The sequence below is a fragment of the Leguminivora glycinivorella genome, chromosome 6 (assembly GCF_023078275.1).
Source record: "Leguminivora glycinivorella isolate SPB_JAAS2020 chromosome 6, LegGlyc_1.1, whole genome shotgun sequence".
Taxonomy (NCBI): Eukaryota; Metazoa; Arthropoda; class Insecta; order Lepidoptera; family Tortricidae; genus Leguminivora; species Leguminivora glycinivorella.
In genome coordinates this window covers 14,749,671-14,766,162 of record NC_062976.1, presented here as the reverse complement: position 1 = coordinate 14,766,162, position 16,492 = coordinate 14,749,671, and the positions used below count along the sequence as shown (strand labels likewise).

Here is a 16,492-nt window from a genome sequence, read left to right as displayed (position 1 = left end):
TTAATAATTACTTACCGTTGTTCATGCGACATTAACTTTAAACAATGTTTTCAGAACAATTACAAACTAAACAAGAACATCGAGCACACATTTATTGTTCTTTAGAAACTTGGTCTCTGTGTTTGTTTGATAATCGAATCATACAAGTAGGTACCAAATAGTATGAAAGTTCTGCTTTGGAAGAAGGGAAAATGTCCCCCGGCGTCTGAAAGGACGTACTCATTTATTGATTTACTACTTCGGCAACACAAACACATTTCGCTCACAACCAAAACAAACTGAAGAGAAAAACACAACTGTAAATATCTTAAGATGATTTTATAGCACACATCTGATTGAAGTATAAAATAACAATTACTGCATGATAATGTTTTCAAACTGTCGTGCCCCAGAACAAGAAATTAATTAAAGTTAATAAGTATCTCGCTCTAAAATGTATTAATGTTAGTGATAATGAGCTTTGTTATCGTTAACTACCGTTACTGACATGAGAATGTAGCCGCAGAACTGACAACAAGCGGTCTGAATATGAATGACTGTCTGGAAGGACACGGAAGTTTCAAAAAGTTAAGAACCAGCCAACACCCCAGATTGTTTGCACCGGCAGCGGCGCGCTACGACGGAAGGACCATAAACTTTCATCTTTAAAAGATTCCCACCAAACTTTCGGTGAAGTGATGCTACACCTTTTTAACTATATAGAAAGGCTAATGACAAAGCAATTTGACCTGTTTTATTATCATTTAATGCTGGTACGTAGAGGTTTCCGCCATCGTTTATAACTGAAATGACCTACTAAATGCTGGTTGCCTTTAACATACACAACTAAATATACTAGTTCCGGTGCTGTTGAAATTAGACTTTACCTAATGACGGTCCGATGAATTAAGTCAGTTTTTGTACAGTTTAAACCCTAATTATTTTAAAGGTACCTATCCTTTTCGAAAAAGGATTATAATATAATATTAGGCACCTCTTATACCGAATACGAAACAAGCAGGATGTGTATTTCTAAATGATAATAGGATCGGTGGATGGTTGGTTGCCTACGTAATGGAGTCATTGCTCAGACGAAAATTGCCATGGGCTGAAGAGAAATGAAGAGGGTCGACGTTTGCGTAATTACACGGATCATTTGCGAATCTCCCTTCAATTATAAAAAAAAGCTTGTCACTACAAGCGACGACATCGAGGGCTTTGCTCTCCTTGAAAAGGGACATGCCTCGTGATTGAGTGTAAAAGTCAAGTACGGATAATTTCAAATAAATTCTATTTGAAAGAATAAATAACAAGAGCGTTCTTAATAAAATTAAGTAAGACAAGGACGTTTGACAATAGAAAAAGAAATGAATACAATGAAAGAAATGAAAAGAAATGTATAATTATGTATTCGTGAACAAGAATAATAAATTAGTTCTATTCGCATATTCTGGAATAGTACAAGAAGCCACATATAATTACCGCAATATCAAGCGGCGATTGATGCTATAATGCTTTTCTTCTTTACTCTTATTGAGACTAACCAAAATGCAAGAGTAACAGATATATTACGAATATGATCTTAGTCGCCAATAATTGGTATTGCGATTTGCAACTAGTATAGTAAAATTTACTATGAACCGTATGAACACAACAATGTAAACCATTCACAAATTAAAAATTCATTTTATAGATATGTACACATTCATTTGATATGCAAACATAATCTTGTTACAAAAAAAAAACAATATTTCCAAAAGGTCATATTTATCGCTAGCAATCGAATACTAAACACTATCCAGTAATTAAAAAGTAGTAGTTACCTACAGTCAACTACAAAGAGATGTATCCAATATCCATGTTAGTCTTACAAAATAGGGGAACTTTTACCCCCTTATTCATAAACGTTCACTAAAGTTATCAAGCCGATAAAAGTCGTTTGTCCCTTTCTATCACACCAACACGTCGGAAAGGGACAAACGAACTTTATCGGCGTGATAACTTTAGTGAACGTTTATGAATAAGGGGGTTAGTATTAAAAAAATATTTACCCTTGCTTCGTGACATTTTCAGTATCCGACAAATCTTACACAATTATCGATGCGTTTAAAGTGCTATAAGTATGTATCCAACCAAAGTTCCTATGAATGTATATCTGGAACCTTCATTTATTACCTATCACTATGTCATTACAAATATAAGTCATATTTCAATATTCTAAAGAAATGTATCCATTTTGAATAGTTTGCCAGACGTCAACAAAGAAGTATTATTTATAAGTCAGCACTGCTTTCGTGAGTTGTCAGTGTCAGTCAGACGTCAAAGCGATCATTGTAATCGCACATAGGTCAAATCTTCTTTATATCAGATTACAGCACACAGTCCAAGGGAGATAGAATAAGACTACGGAAAAAGGCATGCAATTTATAGAGCCACGAAATCCGTCTTGTTAATACGCTTTACTATCATTATCAATAAATCCGGGCGCCTGGCAGCTGTTCAGTGATGTTTGTGGAAGCTACCTAGGAAAATAGGCTTGCAATTTAAATTGTAATTCAACAAACTAACTAAAGGGACTTCTTGGCTATATAAATTGCAAACTTATTTTCGTAGCTAACTCATACACCCACCGCTGAATTTATTAATAATTTTACACTCACTAGACAGATTCCATGGTTCTATAAATTGCATACCTTTTTCCGCGGCTAGTTCTCCGTCTATACGTTTTTTTTAACGAATAGATGCAATGGCGAACTGAATTAAGACGCAAGAGGAGTGGTCAATTCTCCACTTACAAACTTACAAACGCTCTCGACTATTTTCTTCCTGGTTTTTGAAACTAGAGCAATGATTTTTTCAACACAGAATTATTATTATTTTTAATCTGTATCGGACCGTTTTGATTTTTTTTGATATTTTTATTTTGAAAGACGCTAGAGCCCATCAAAAATTTCCATTTTTTTTATTGATTATGGCGCAAAAAAGGTGTGATATTCAAAATTACTAATTATTGAGTTTACCTTCATTTGTCAATACACTGAGATAGGTAATAAAAGAGGTTTGTAAGTGTAAATTAAGAGGAAACGTAGTGGGATACATCATTGTTGCATATTAAACGAGTCGATAATAATGTAAGGTCTGGTTGGTACTAGAAATGTCACGAACCAAGGGTAAATAATTTTTGCATACTAAAAGTTCCTCCATCTTGTAAGACTAATCCATGTTTCCATATACATCTCTTTGTAGTAGACTGTACCTAAAACATAAACTAGATAAAATAAATAGGACCGTATTCTGGTAAAAAGATATCATGCACTTCAAAATAATATATCTAACCAATATCAGATCATCAGAATATGCTTCCAGGTTTCAATACGTTCGTATACATCCCTATAAAACAGAAAAATAGAAAAGGGATAAATTAAGTCCCGAAGAGGCAGAACACCTGTATCCTTTCCCTTGTAAATTACCTACCGCCTAAAGACTCGTATTGTTCGCCGGCTCATTTAAATACTTGGGCCCATATAACGAATACGCAACCTTAACAAAAGACCAAGTTTCTATGACTATACATAAATTATGCCTCAATTTGTTCGCAGTTTCTATAATGCAATACGCCATGCGAATTAAAATAAAATGTCTACAAAGTTGCAAAGGCAATAACATTTAAAACATGCTGTTACCTATTAGAAATTTAAACAAAGTACAGAAAATACCTTAAGATATTTAAAAATATTAAATTATACTAAGCTTTTTTAAATAAATCGGTGCGATTAGTTTCTAATTACCTAAAAAAACATCAATAAAAAATCTACAATGGCGCATATCTTTACATGTTTAGCAGTCAAAATATTGTTATTTTTTTCTTCAATGTTGTCGGTCACATAAATATTATATGACTTGACATCACAGGATTTGTAAAACCTCAAAATTTCAGCCGAAGTAAATAAATTAATAGGATAATAAATCAACTACTTATATAATATTGGAATTAACAAAACTAAAATTAAATAAATCCTGGATAAACTTATTGTATTAAATGACATTTAGGACAATGAAAGTTTTTCATAAAATGTGTTTTTATTTTAATTATTTATTATTAACTTTTAATCTGTCGTAGTCATCTGTTATCTCAACAGTAATCTAATCAGTCTTAATTTAACAGGCACAATTTATGTGTGCTGTGCATTAATGAGTAATTTGTGTAAACAAGTTCGTTATCATAATATAAAATGTAATTTCAAAATGCCAAAATTAATTAATACCACCACCAAACCATCATATCAAATTTAATATTGTAGTATGTATACGAATAAATAGACTTTGCATTATATTTCGCAAACTTCGATTGCGATAGTTACTTACGATATTTAATAAAGGGATTATATCGCGTATAATGGATTTATTATACATCCCAACGTTTCGAACCTTTGGTAGTGTTTGTGGTCAAATGGGTAACTGAAGAAAACGTACAATGCGCAAAACTACTCACGATATGTACTGTTAAGCTGTAGTTTTGCATATTGTAATTTTTCTTGAGTCATTCGTTGATCACGAGTGCTGTAAAGGCATGGAAACGTCTGGATGTATATAGCCGTAATCACTGACGTGTTTTTGCGGTGCCCGCATGACGACATGCCACATTCGCACTTCAGTGGTTACCAGTTAAATTAATTATACGCGACCTAATCCATTTCCATTACACTTTGCATTGTCCATAAACTAAAAAGAAAAAATAAAAATAAAATAAACCTGTATAAGGGAATGAGGAAAAGGGCCGGTTTCTTCCAAGGCTTGTGTGACGTAAACGCTGCGCGAGAACTTGGGCGGCAGATCGTTGAGGTCGAGGATGCGCACGACCACGAGCGTGGAGTTCTCGTTGCGCCCGTCCGACGCGACCAGTTTCAGCTCGTACTGCGCACACGCACACTTTACATACCATGCTCATGCCACAACTAAAACACTTGGGACGATTGACAGCTTTTTTATAAAATAAAATGATGAAAGGCAGTAACTAAATAGTGTATCCCTTTTCTTTTAGAAGGAAGATATCAGAAAAAAGTCATGACTTTTTTTTTTAGAAAAACTGACATCCTTTATGCTGTTCCAATAAAAAGTCTCCCATTTTTTTAATACATTTTTTAGGTGTCAATTTCCTAACAGTAAAAATGTGTCACAAAACTGATTTTTGTTTTTGGATAATTATTTGTTTATTAAACCATAGGAATATCCTAAACAGTTTGTGTGTCTTTTTTCATGAATGATACTTTATTAATATAAATAAAGTTGTATTACCTGTAAGTATTACGGATTTTATGATTTTTTACTTTAATTTTGTTTAAACTACGAAATTTTACGCCGAATTATGAATAAATCGAGTGATTTAATGCATGACTTCACAAATGAGTATATTAAGCACATAAGCTCGTTGAACGCTTCGTAATTTTTAATAACTTTTCAATGTAAAATGTACCTACAAAAATAATTCGCAATTATCACGTCGGATTGAAAATTCGTGTTCTTTTATTGATAGCGAGGCGACTCGGCCACAATTTTACACCCGCAGATTTAACGGATGCTGTGAACCAATACATCATACTGATATAAAACGATTTATGCCAGTGTGCGGTTGCGTTGTTTTATTTGATTTTCAACTTTACGTTATACATATTATGTAAATATAGCAATGATTATCAAACAGTTTTACACTTTCAAAGTAAATAAATGACGCAATTACATTACATGGACAAGTGACGTTCCTATCCGTTGTATTTGTAAATATAAAGAGCCGTAATAAAAATAACAACCGGCATTCCGCCGAGACTTGAGTACATATACCTACTCACGGTCCGATGGATTAAAGCTTGCGACAACACATAATGAAAATTGTAAAATATTGCTTCACGGTGATTTAAATATTAGGCAAGGATCTGTATGGAGGATAAAAGGGAAATAATAGCCGGCCCCAGTTACACGTCCGATCGCACTTCAATCGTTCCACTTGAGACTCTTCAATTTGTGATTCTCAATGTACAATAAAATTTGTATATTATACCGGGAAAACGGAAAAATTATACCTTCGTCCCAGAATCAATCAAAACTGAAGTCCCCAATCAATTATGTTGTTAATATAAGCGAAATACTCATATTAATTTATAGAATAGGTAGGTTTACATCACCAGACATAAACAACATAATTTGCATATGGCCATCAGGTACAAAAAAGTTTAAATGAGAAAAAAAAACACTAAAAACCAATATCAAAACGATCGACACTAGCTAGAAAGACTACGGCAAAAATAATCTCGTCTACAGTGCCACAATAGAAAACTCCATGCCATGCAAAGCCTAACAAATACAAAAACACATCAATAAACGGGAGAAAATGCCCGGAGACGGCGGACTTTAGCACCGCTCGATTCTTTTGTAGCCAGAAGCTCTAAGTTATTCTCAGTGTATTGCTTCTCAATGTAATGCTCTGGTTTCCTACGATAGCGGTGCCGTCATATAGCGACCATCTCCAAGCTTCGTATTAGTACGAAGTATGGAGACCGATTACTTAGGAAATCCGAGCTTAAGTAACGTACTTATATAAATACTAGAGGCTTCATCTAAAGTTGAAACTGAGAATAACTGTAGGCTCATTAAGAATCGTTTCGCGGCGTGTCTCGGTTCGGACCTGAAGCACGCGTTTTGGAAGATTGCGGTCGTCCTCTTCAGTGATCTGAGTTCGGTAGGTAGGCCTCTCGAACACGGGCGGGTTGTCATTCACATCTTTCACGTGGATCACCACCGTTGTGTAGTTCTCTTTCAAGTTGTCTGAAGCGGCTAGCTTCAGCTCGTACTGTTATCGATTAATACAGTTTAAATTATCTAATATTTAGGTTATTATATGAAATCGTATTATCATTGGCTATGAGATTTATTTTTAACCGACTTCAAAAAAAGGAGGAGGTTCTCAATTCGACTGAATGTTTTTTTTTTAAATGGTAATAGTGATACAACACCAAGCCCTAGTGAACAGACTAAGAATAACATTCAAAGATATTACTAGTTTAGTTCTCCATTGTGAGTAATGCTAATTAGTAGACAAGCTCTACATTCGTTCCAAATTTGAACGTGTTGTGATTTTAAAGTAATTTTAAGTTTTAATTAAAAAAACCTGAAGTCAATTAACTTTATAAAATCAAAGCTTACAAAAAAACTTCTTATTAAAGAAGACAAATTAGTTTTCAACTCCAAAAAATAAACGAAATAGGTTACATTTCCATTTCGAATAACAATCAAGGAAAATTACTAGTGATTAGATTGTGTTGGGAATATTTTACAAATTTAGTCCAGATATACATGTTATATATATAAATAGATATGCGAGTGGGGCCTGTAACAAAGGCGAATAATTGAACTGTAGGCTATTCTCCTTATACTGATCAACATTTGTTCAGTGACTTTTAAAAATTATGTTTTTAAATTTTTGATACAAAATAAATATTAGCTTCAATGTACGCCATTATTGTTGTCATTGACGTTGTCTGTCACACTTTAGACTTAACAGAATTCGCAATACATTACCTCTTAGAAAAAACTTTCAAGGGTGATAAAAATCAAAATACAAGTTATTTTTAAAAGTCGCCGAACAAATGTTGATCAGTATAAGGAGAATAGCATAGAGTTAAATTTTTCGCCTTTGTTACATTACAGGCCCCACGCTGTATATCCAGATATAAATCTATATATTTCGATGGAATATTCCATCGCAAGCTATTGCTATAAACCTCACAGTGATATACCTCTATACAATATATTAGTTACAATTTACAATCTCTAAACAAATATGACAATACCTAGCATATACGATTTTATTGTAGAATGCAGCACTAAAATACGAATTGAAACATTTCAAATGGTACTGCCATATTCCAATACACTAGAACATGTTACTCTCGGATGAGTGTTATTGGTGGCATATGTCAGCGATGCTCAGTAATATCCGCAGTTGAAAGTGTACATTGAGTATTTTACATTCTTCTAACGTGTAAATATTGCTCTACACTGAGTTGTCGCGTATCACTTAAACTATCCAGTTAAACGACTTGGTTAGAAAGCTTAGCGGCAGGATTATGGCAGTGACGACTCGGCTAGAGAAGCGCCATTAAGAGCTATATTGTAGATCCAGAGGCCCAGGTGAGCTTGTGTCGCGTTGGCGAAATCGCTTAATGGCCACAGAGTAAAGTGTCGGTTTACTCCACGTCGTGAATTTCTAGCCTGTACAACGCAGATAGTGCTCGCTCGGAGTAGGAAGCTTAAAATGTGTGTTGGTGAAAGCATTGATTGACAATGAAAGTTAACGTCTAAATACTTTAGATAAACAGGTGAAGACGTCTCGCTTCTCCAGTATAAACCCATCCCCATTTTCTCCGTGGATTATGAAAAACATACTTGCACAATTTGATCCATATTTGCAAAATGAAATGGCACATACTCGAAATCCCTATTCAACCTACACGATTGTAAGTACATTGTACTTACCTAGCTAATTTTAAAAGTAAATTGTTCTGAGACAGACGTAATATCATTGTTTGCGAAGGTTGTTATATATTCAAAGTTTGAATCACTTTGTACAGAAGCAGAGTTATTCTGGTTTACCTACATGTCCTTGTACAGCATTTAGTAATTTCAGAAATGAGGATTCTCGACGAGTACCTACACTGTATAAACCAGTTTATCCCCATTAAAGCTTTGTGAGAATCTGTAGTTTAATAGCGATACAGCGCCGGGAAGCAACTACAGCTCGCTTAAATGGGTATTAAAGTTTAAATTATTTATCTCGCTAAAAGTTCAATGAAACTTTCTGTAACAAAGAGCGCTTGCCTGATACCCGCAGCAACGCTTTGAAAGTGAAACTCGCCAGTGTAAAGAAAGGACCTAAAACATTATGTCTTACGAACGCTTACTAACTCAAAGTTTATTTTAATAAAGTAGGTAGGTTAGTGTATTTTAGTATAATTGACAAGTACCTGAGGCTTTATAAAATAATTACTTTGGTACGTGATACAAAACATATTAGCTGTACAATCAACTTTGAATGTCACATTCTATGAGATACAGACTCATAATATATACAAATTTATATAACCGTCCTCGGTATAAGAAGTAATTCCACATATAAGTAATGTCTGTAAATTACATTACGTAAATATTGACAAAGCAGCCAAGTGATTACCAAGTAATTCAATTCGAGTTATCAGGTGGTAAGTTCCATCATCTTCTGTTTGTTCGGAGCGGTGGTGAAGTTAAATTACGTTCGGCCCCTGTCACCAACGTTTATTTACTGTCCCGCGGCGTGACACGCCAATTACAGTCTCGTGGAAACTATATTGAAGTCCAGTGGCACTTTTTTAGTCAAACGTGGTTAGAAAGTCAAAGTCACACAGTCAGTCACAAACACGGGGTGGGGCTATGAGGAGTCAATTTACTATTAATTTATCCCCACTTATCTCACGTAATAAATATTTTCAACAATGTTAATTTTTCAGATAGATAGATGTTTATAGTATAATAGTAGTGTTACTACTTAAAAATACAAATTAAAATATTTTCAAATGAGAATAATTTAATTTGTTCTAAGATTTTCAGATATAGGTAATTAAGGACTTCCTTTGCAAAAACAACGCTAGTACTAAAAGATGAAATTCTTGAAAACCTAAATTGGGACCAATTCTGTGGAAAGCAAAACGATCACGTTTGCTTACTCGGCACGCGTTGGTTTTCGCTTACTGAGTGTGACCGCCTACAAACTGTTTCCATTAGCGATGCTGTCTCCACATCATACTTGTGTCGCCCAAAAAATGTTACAAAACTTCTTCAATTCATACTCGAACACTAGTTCGGAAACATATTTATTCACCGCCATATTCGCAGCTAACTCTATCGTGCTCATCGTCCCTTCGGGCTCGTTTGTCATTGTTAAAATGTTGACTACTTTTTCAAGTTTAATATTGTGAAGGTAAAACTTTGTTGTTAGTTCCATGTGGATTTGTACTTATAATATACGGGTAAGGGAAACGTGAAATATTCATTTCCTGTTAGTTTAAAAAAAGATAAAGTTTATTGTTTTTGACAAAAAGCTGGAGGTGTAAGTAAAAAGCATTGACGTAAGTAACATCTGTTTTTAGTAATAGGTACAAGACTACGGATTAATCTTTGAAAATAGAAAAGGCTTGTTTAAAGTAATATGAAATCCTTGATGGTTTTCATATTGCTTGTCACTGTGGCAAGGTACGAGGTGGTACAATCCAATTCCATGACTATACAAATAGGAAAAGCCTTCAATAAACGTGATAGGTATATTGTGATAATAACGTACAATAATAATGTCAATAAACTTCGAATAAATCAACCTCAATCACAATGAAGCGTAAATTGAATGCCGCAACAATTTTAAAACCTCATTTTCACATTATTACGACAATCCAAAATTCTTTTTATATTACCTACTGATTGTATAATGTATAGTCAGCGTAATGTCTAAAATAATTATCGTCTAAATGAGTCGAATTGGTTAGTTTTGTAACATAATTTGCATCGATATTTTTTTAACCCCAAAAACGACGGTGTGTTATATGTTTGACGTGTCTGTCTTGACTGTGTGGCTGTGGCATCGTAGCTCCCGAACGGACGAACCGATTTAGATTTAGTTTTATTTGTTTGAAAGCTGAATTAGTCATCGGGAGTGTTCTTAGCCATGTTTCATGAAAATCGGTCCACTATGTCAAGGTTTTTTAGGGTTCCGTAGTCAACTAGGAACCCTTATAGTTTCGCCATGTCTGTCCTTCCGTCCGTCCGTCCGCGGATAATCTCAATGACCGTTAGCACTAGAAAGCTGAAATTTGGTACCAATACTACCAATATGTATATCAATCACGCCGACAAAGTGGTAAAACAAAAAGTGGAAAAAAATGTTTTGTTAGGGTACCCCCCTACATGTAAAGTGGGGACTGATTATTTTTTTCATTTCGACCCCAACGTGTGATATATTGTTGGATAGGTATTTAAAAATGGATAGGGGTTTACTAAAATAGATTTTTGATAATATTAATATTTTCGGAAATAATCGCTCCTAAAGGAAAAAAAAGTGTGTCCCCCCTCTAACAAAAGTAGAACTTTATAAAGACTTTCTAGGAAAATTGTTTTGAACTTGATGGGGTCAGTAGTTTTTGAGAAAATTACGGCAAACTACGGAACCTTACACTGAGCGTAGCCCGACACGCTCTTGGCCGGTTTTTTTTTATAATTTTAATAATTTTCTCATTCCTCGCGTCGATTATATCCTCCCCAGACCTAAGAATCACAGGATAGACAGGCTGATTGGACTTAATTTGTACTTATATATTTCTGTTAGTACTGTATATAGGTACTATGCCATACAAATAAAGAAAATAAACAGGAAGTGGTTTGAGTAAATTTTTTCATATTGTTTCGAAAATAATCGAAGACATCAGGCCGATTGAGATGAATGTGAGCGCGTATGCATTTGCCACTAGAGGCGCTGTTGTCGCGTGATGTCCAAAAAACTACCACTACTATTGGTTTTTGCGGGCTTGGTGCTTGGTGACATCAATTAATTATAATTTCTTTGATTTACCTGTTGAAAAGCGATCTTCTTCGTAAAAATATCGCAAATATGTATTATTTGACGATGAATGTGAATGCTTTGAAAGCGGAATTAAGAAAAAGAGGCGCAAAAATACAATGAATCATTATTAATGATAAGTTATTTATGATTAAACTAGCTTTTGCCCGCGGCTTCGCACGCGTTAAATTCGAAAATTGCGGAATGCTCCATACAAACTTCCACCCGCTATTCTAGAAAAGTAAGGAGTTAGAAAGAGACAAAAAGTAGCCTATGTCACTCTCCATCCCTTTAACTATCTCCCTTTAAAAAATCACGTCAATCCATCGCTTCGTTTTGCCGTGAAAGACGGACAAACAAACAGACAAACACACTTTCCCATTTATAATATTAGTATGGATTAATTAATGAGATTCAAAACTTTATTTCGGCGCTAATCTTATAAGTCGCATTTAATTTTGACAGCTATATCACTGGACCTTATTCAACAGTGGCGCCAACTGGTGAGCAAAAAAACGATAGTCCCCATTGTGATGGTTTGTTTGATTTGTCCATTTTGGTCTGCTTTTAACTACCTACACGTGTGGAGTTACCGCAAAATATTCGAAGCCGGTTATCCTCATATCGATTTTTCGGTCATATTATAAACTTTATTCATAAATGCATTATCGGTCTTGCGAGGTATTTTTACGTTATTTGTACTTTTTACTTATGTTATGAGTATATTATAAGGGGAAAACACTTTATTGTATTTATGCAAAGATAAATGTTTGAATTCTGTAAAATGGATATCCGAGGTTTGATAATAAGAATAAGGTCCCATAGCTTACTGCGACTATGGACAGAGTCAGACCAAGTTATGATGACAGCGATTTTGATAAGGCAGACTGCACGTGTAAAGTAAACTAAAAGTGATACCTCCTTATTCATAAACGTACACTAAAGTTATCAAGCTTGTAAAGTTCGTTTGTCCCTTTCTATCACACCAATACGTCGGAAAGGGACAAACGAACTTTATCGGCTTGATAACTTTAGAGCAGAAGAGTACGTTCATGAATAAGAAGGGGGTTAATCTTTTAAAACTTGACGTTTAAAATAACCTTTGCACTATTAATTTTGTGATATCAAAATCGTTCTTATCTCAGCTTGCTTTGTTCTACTCAATATGAAACAAAAACTTGATTGAACTCTCTTACGAATCATTTTTTTATTGCATTAGTTGCATAATTCCCATTGCACACCGTTGGCATCAATGAACTCCGATTACAGAATCTTTTGTTTTGGAGATACACTTGTACTGCCAGGCAATCATGGTCGCGCGATAAACGATAAAACATCGGGCCGTCCCTATCGCACTTACAAATAGTGCGGTAGGGACGGTCTGATGTTTTATAATTTATCGCGCGACCATACTTGCCTGCCTGGTTCAGCTAAGGTTAGGTAAGGTAAGGTTCGGGCCGTCCCTATCGCACTTACAAATAGTGCGATAGGGATGGTCTGATGTTTTATAATTTATCGCGCGACCATACTTGCCTGCCTGGTTCAGCTAAGGTTAGCAATGGAAATTATACACTAGACCCTCTGGCCAAGAGTGTAATCGTTGACACTCCGTATTGTATACCTCTAGTTATCTATTCTCTCTTTATCGCCCTTCGGTATTGGCGTTGGCGCGACAGAGCCAGTTTCGTATAGCTTGCCAAAGAGATTGCACGTTTGGCTAGAGGGCCTGTACTCGACATCTGATGATAATAAGTATGCATCGAAAATAGCGGAAATGACATACCCGTTTCCTAGTCTCATAGTCGAGCGCGCCCGCCACGTAGATGGCGCCAGTCATGTTCTTGACGGCGAACGCTCCACCTATGTTCCCGCTCGTGATCTCGTATCGAATACGCGACGCTGCAACAAAATAAACACTCAGCATTGTACGTCAAAGGCACTGCAAATATCAAATGTATTTTTAGAGTGTACTTCAAAGAGGCAGTAAGCACTAAGTTAAATATTATAAATATCATAAATGTTCTGCGAAGTATCGAAAATGTAAGATACGATACGGTAGGGGTCAATTCTCCATACAAACGCTCTCGAATGATTTTTTCAACACAGATTGTTATTATTTTTATCTGTGTAGGACCGTTTTGATTTTTTTGATATTCTGCTTTTTAGCAAATCAAAAATTTCCAAAAACGGCCTTTTTCATTGTGGCGCAAAAAAAGGTGTGATACTCAAGATTGGTAACAATTAACCAAAAAAGCTAAACGGTCCGACATAGATTATTTCATTGTTATTCAGATTCTCAAATTTCGTTCCGATTTATTAAGTTTTGACGGAGGAAAGAGTCGAGAGCGGAACCTCGTTTTTAATGATTTTTTTGAAATATCTTTTGACTGAGTTGTTCTTAATGGATAATTTTTTTTTGATAAATCTAGTTAATAACACTTGTATATTTAACTAAAATTCCCAAGTTGAAAGGGGGGCTCCTTTCCATTTTAGCATTTTCGCTACCGTATCCTCTTAAGCGTTGGTTAAAAAAAAACTCCTTGTGTTCAGACGAAACCTAGTTTTGTCCCTTTTATTAGACTATATCATATATTTTTTTATACATTCTATGCCTGCTAGATTTTAAATCAGAAACATGTCTACATAAAAGTAAATCGTCCAATTTTCAAAGCCTATTACAATCACTTCTTAAAGTTCGCTTTTCTTTAAGGATTTGTTGGAAAATCCGTTAAACAGACTTTGCCCAAGACACCCATATACCCATTTACCCTCAAATACTCATATACCTAGTTAACTGCTGCGTATTAGGGATATTGTGGGATATTGAAGAAATGAGTCTGTGGCAAATGGAACATTTAGGTTAGTATTTAAGGTTCAGTACACGAAAAACGCTACTAGACCAGTATTTTTGTTCAATATCAGCTTATAAAATAATGCTGAGACAATAATAACAATCGGTATTAGTATTTTCAGCAACGTAAGTATGCCAAAAAATACTATTTTTGTTTCGACCTACTAAACGATATTTTATTAAAAAACGCTTTAAAAAAGCTTCTTAAAGTTAGAACATATTTCGTCGTCTCTTACTGATAATGACAGCTCAATATGCCTCCCACCTTTAGTCTACCTTTCATTTCAAAGAAAATTGCAGATTAAGTTTTAAAATAAATGGAGAGGAAAAATAAATTTTAAAAACTTAATAGATTTACGACCGAGTGACTCGGGATTACTGGCAGCAAATTGAAGCCATTAAAATTTTCCATCACAGTTTGACTACACAATAATGAAAGTAGGTAAGTTCTCAACGTCGGTAAATAATTTAAAGCACAATGTTACCCCAATTAATTCTCAATTGCTCACTTCTAGAGTACGCTTAAAGTTTCGTGTGTGCCTTGAGTAGCCGCGGTGCACGGCCAAACCGTACGTTTTCCATTTATCTTAGTTAAATAGTAATTGGATTTCCATTACTAGCAATGTTCTGGGTCCGGAGATAAGAGCTATGCAAGTTCGAAGGGTCGGGGCCATGATTGTCGGAATATTGCTTTCATTTCGGCCCTGGATACCTAGCCAACGTCACATCGCTTACGCTTCGTACGATATCGTAGATAGCTCTCCCTATCGCTCTAATGTAGTTATGACAGAGTCAGACTGCGTTTGATTGCTACGTAGCGACAACGATTGTCACTTCGGCTAGGACGGCTGGTAATCTCAGGGAGTATTTTGTACGGGCTAGTTAGTAGACGCAGGGACTGACGCCGCGTTTTATCGCTACGGTCGCACCGCCGGCCAGCAACATACATAATGGTATCTTATATGTAGGTACTGTAGGTAGGTACTTATTTACTGAGATGACGTAAGGCCTTTGTCTACTAAAACAAGTTTATTATATAATTATATACTCGTATAATTGACTGATATTGCGTTACATGTAAAAATATCAATTATCCTCTCGTAAACTTAGACACGGATTCGTGTGTGGAAATTTTAACCTATTCTTAAATGTCAAGGTCACCTTTTTTTAGTTATCAAAATTGACAGTCTGTCACGCGAACTTACTGATATAGTTTTCCGGTTAACCGTGTCTAATATTTTTTACCCACATGTATATTATTTTCATAGATAAATATTTAAAAATGGAAACTATCGAAATACCAAATCTAATTAGGTCTAATGACAGCATTCTTTCAAGCACGTTCATCCATTAAATAGGTTACAGGATTTTTTATTGTATGTTTTGCATTTATACTTCATTACTGCATCACAACAAACGCACAAAGCCGCCATTGTTGGTAATAAAGTTGTTAGTAAATAATTAACCGTAACTTACGTTACGTAGAATAGGTTTCCCGTACACATGTGTATGGCGCACATTATCGTTTGTGTACGACTGGGGATAATTAGCGCATACAATATTCTCGGCCTAATTAGCCCATAAAGAACACAACCATCGTTTCCACTTGTTACTGGAGAAGAATCGATTCCGAACCACTACCATGAGCATTGGACTGTTTAAAAAACATACGTTTCGATAACGTAGACGTCGCGTCGTGGAAAATATTTATTTTGGTTTTAGTAATCCATTGCGGACGCTATTCACTTTCTCTAATGTACACAGAGATCGGACAGTTGGGCGTTATTTGTATGACGTTTTCGGTATAATCAGCCTTATGTTGTTAGAAGCGCTGGTAGCCTAGCGGTAAGTGCGTGCGACTTTCGTTATGGAGGTCGCGGGTTCGAACCCCGGCTCGCACCAATGAGTTTTTCGGAACTTATGTGCGAAATGTCATCATGTGAAGGAAAAACATCGTGAGGAAACCGGACTAATTCCAATAAGGTCTAGTTACCCTTCGGGTTGGAAGGTCAGATGGCAGTCGCTTTCGT

General features: G+C 35.4%; 1 protein-coding gene across 1 annotated transcript in view; it reads right to left on the bottom strand.

Moving 5' to 3' along the window:
• Positions 1-16,492, bottom strand: part of LOC125227121 (neural-cadherin-like) — a 147,198-nt gene that overhangs the window by 45,831 nt on the left and 84,875 nt on the right. The window contains 2 exon segments of the mRNA XM_048131339.1: positions 6,659-6,823; positions 13,395-13,510. Of these exon segments, the coding sequence (XP_047987296.1) occupies positions 6,659-6,823; positions 13,395-13,510 (281 nt within the window).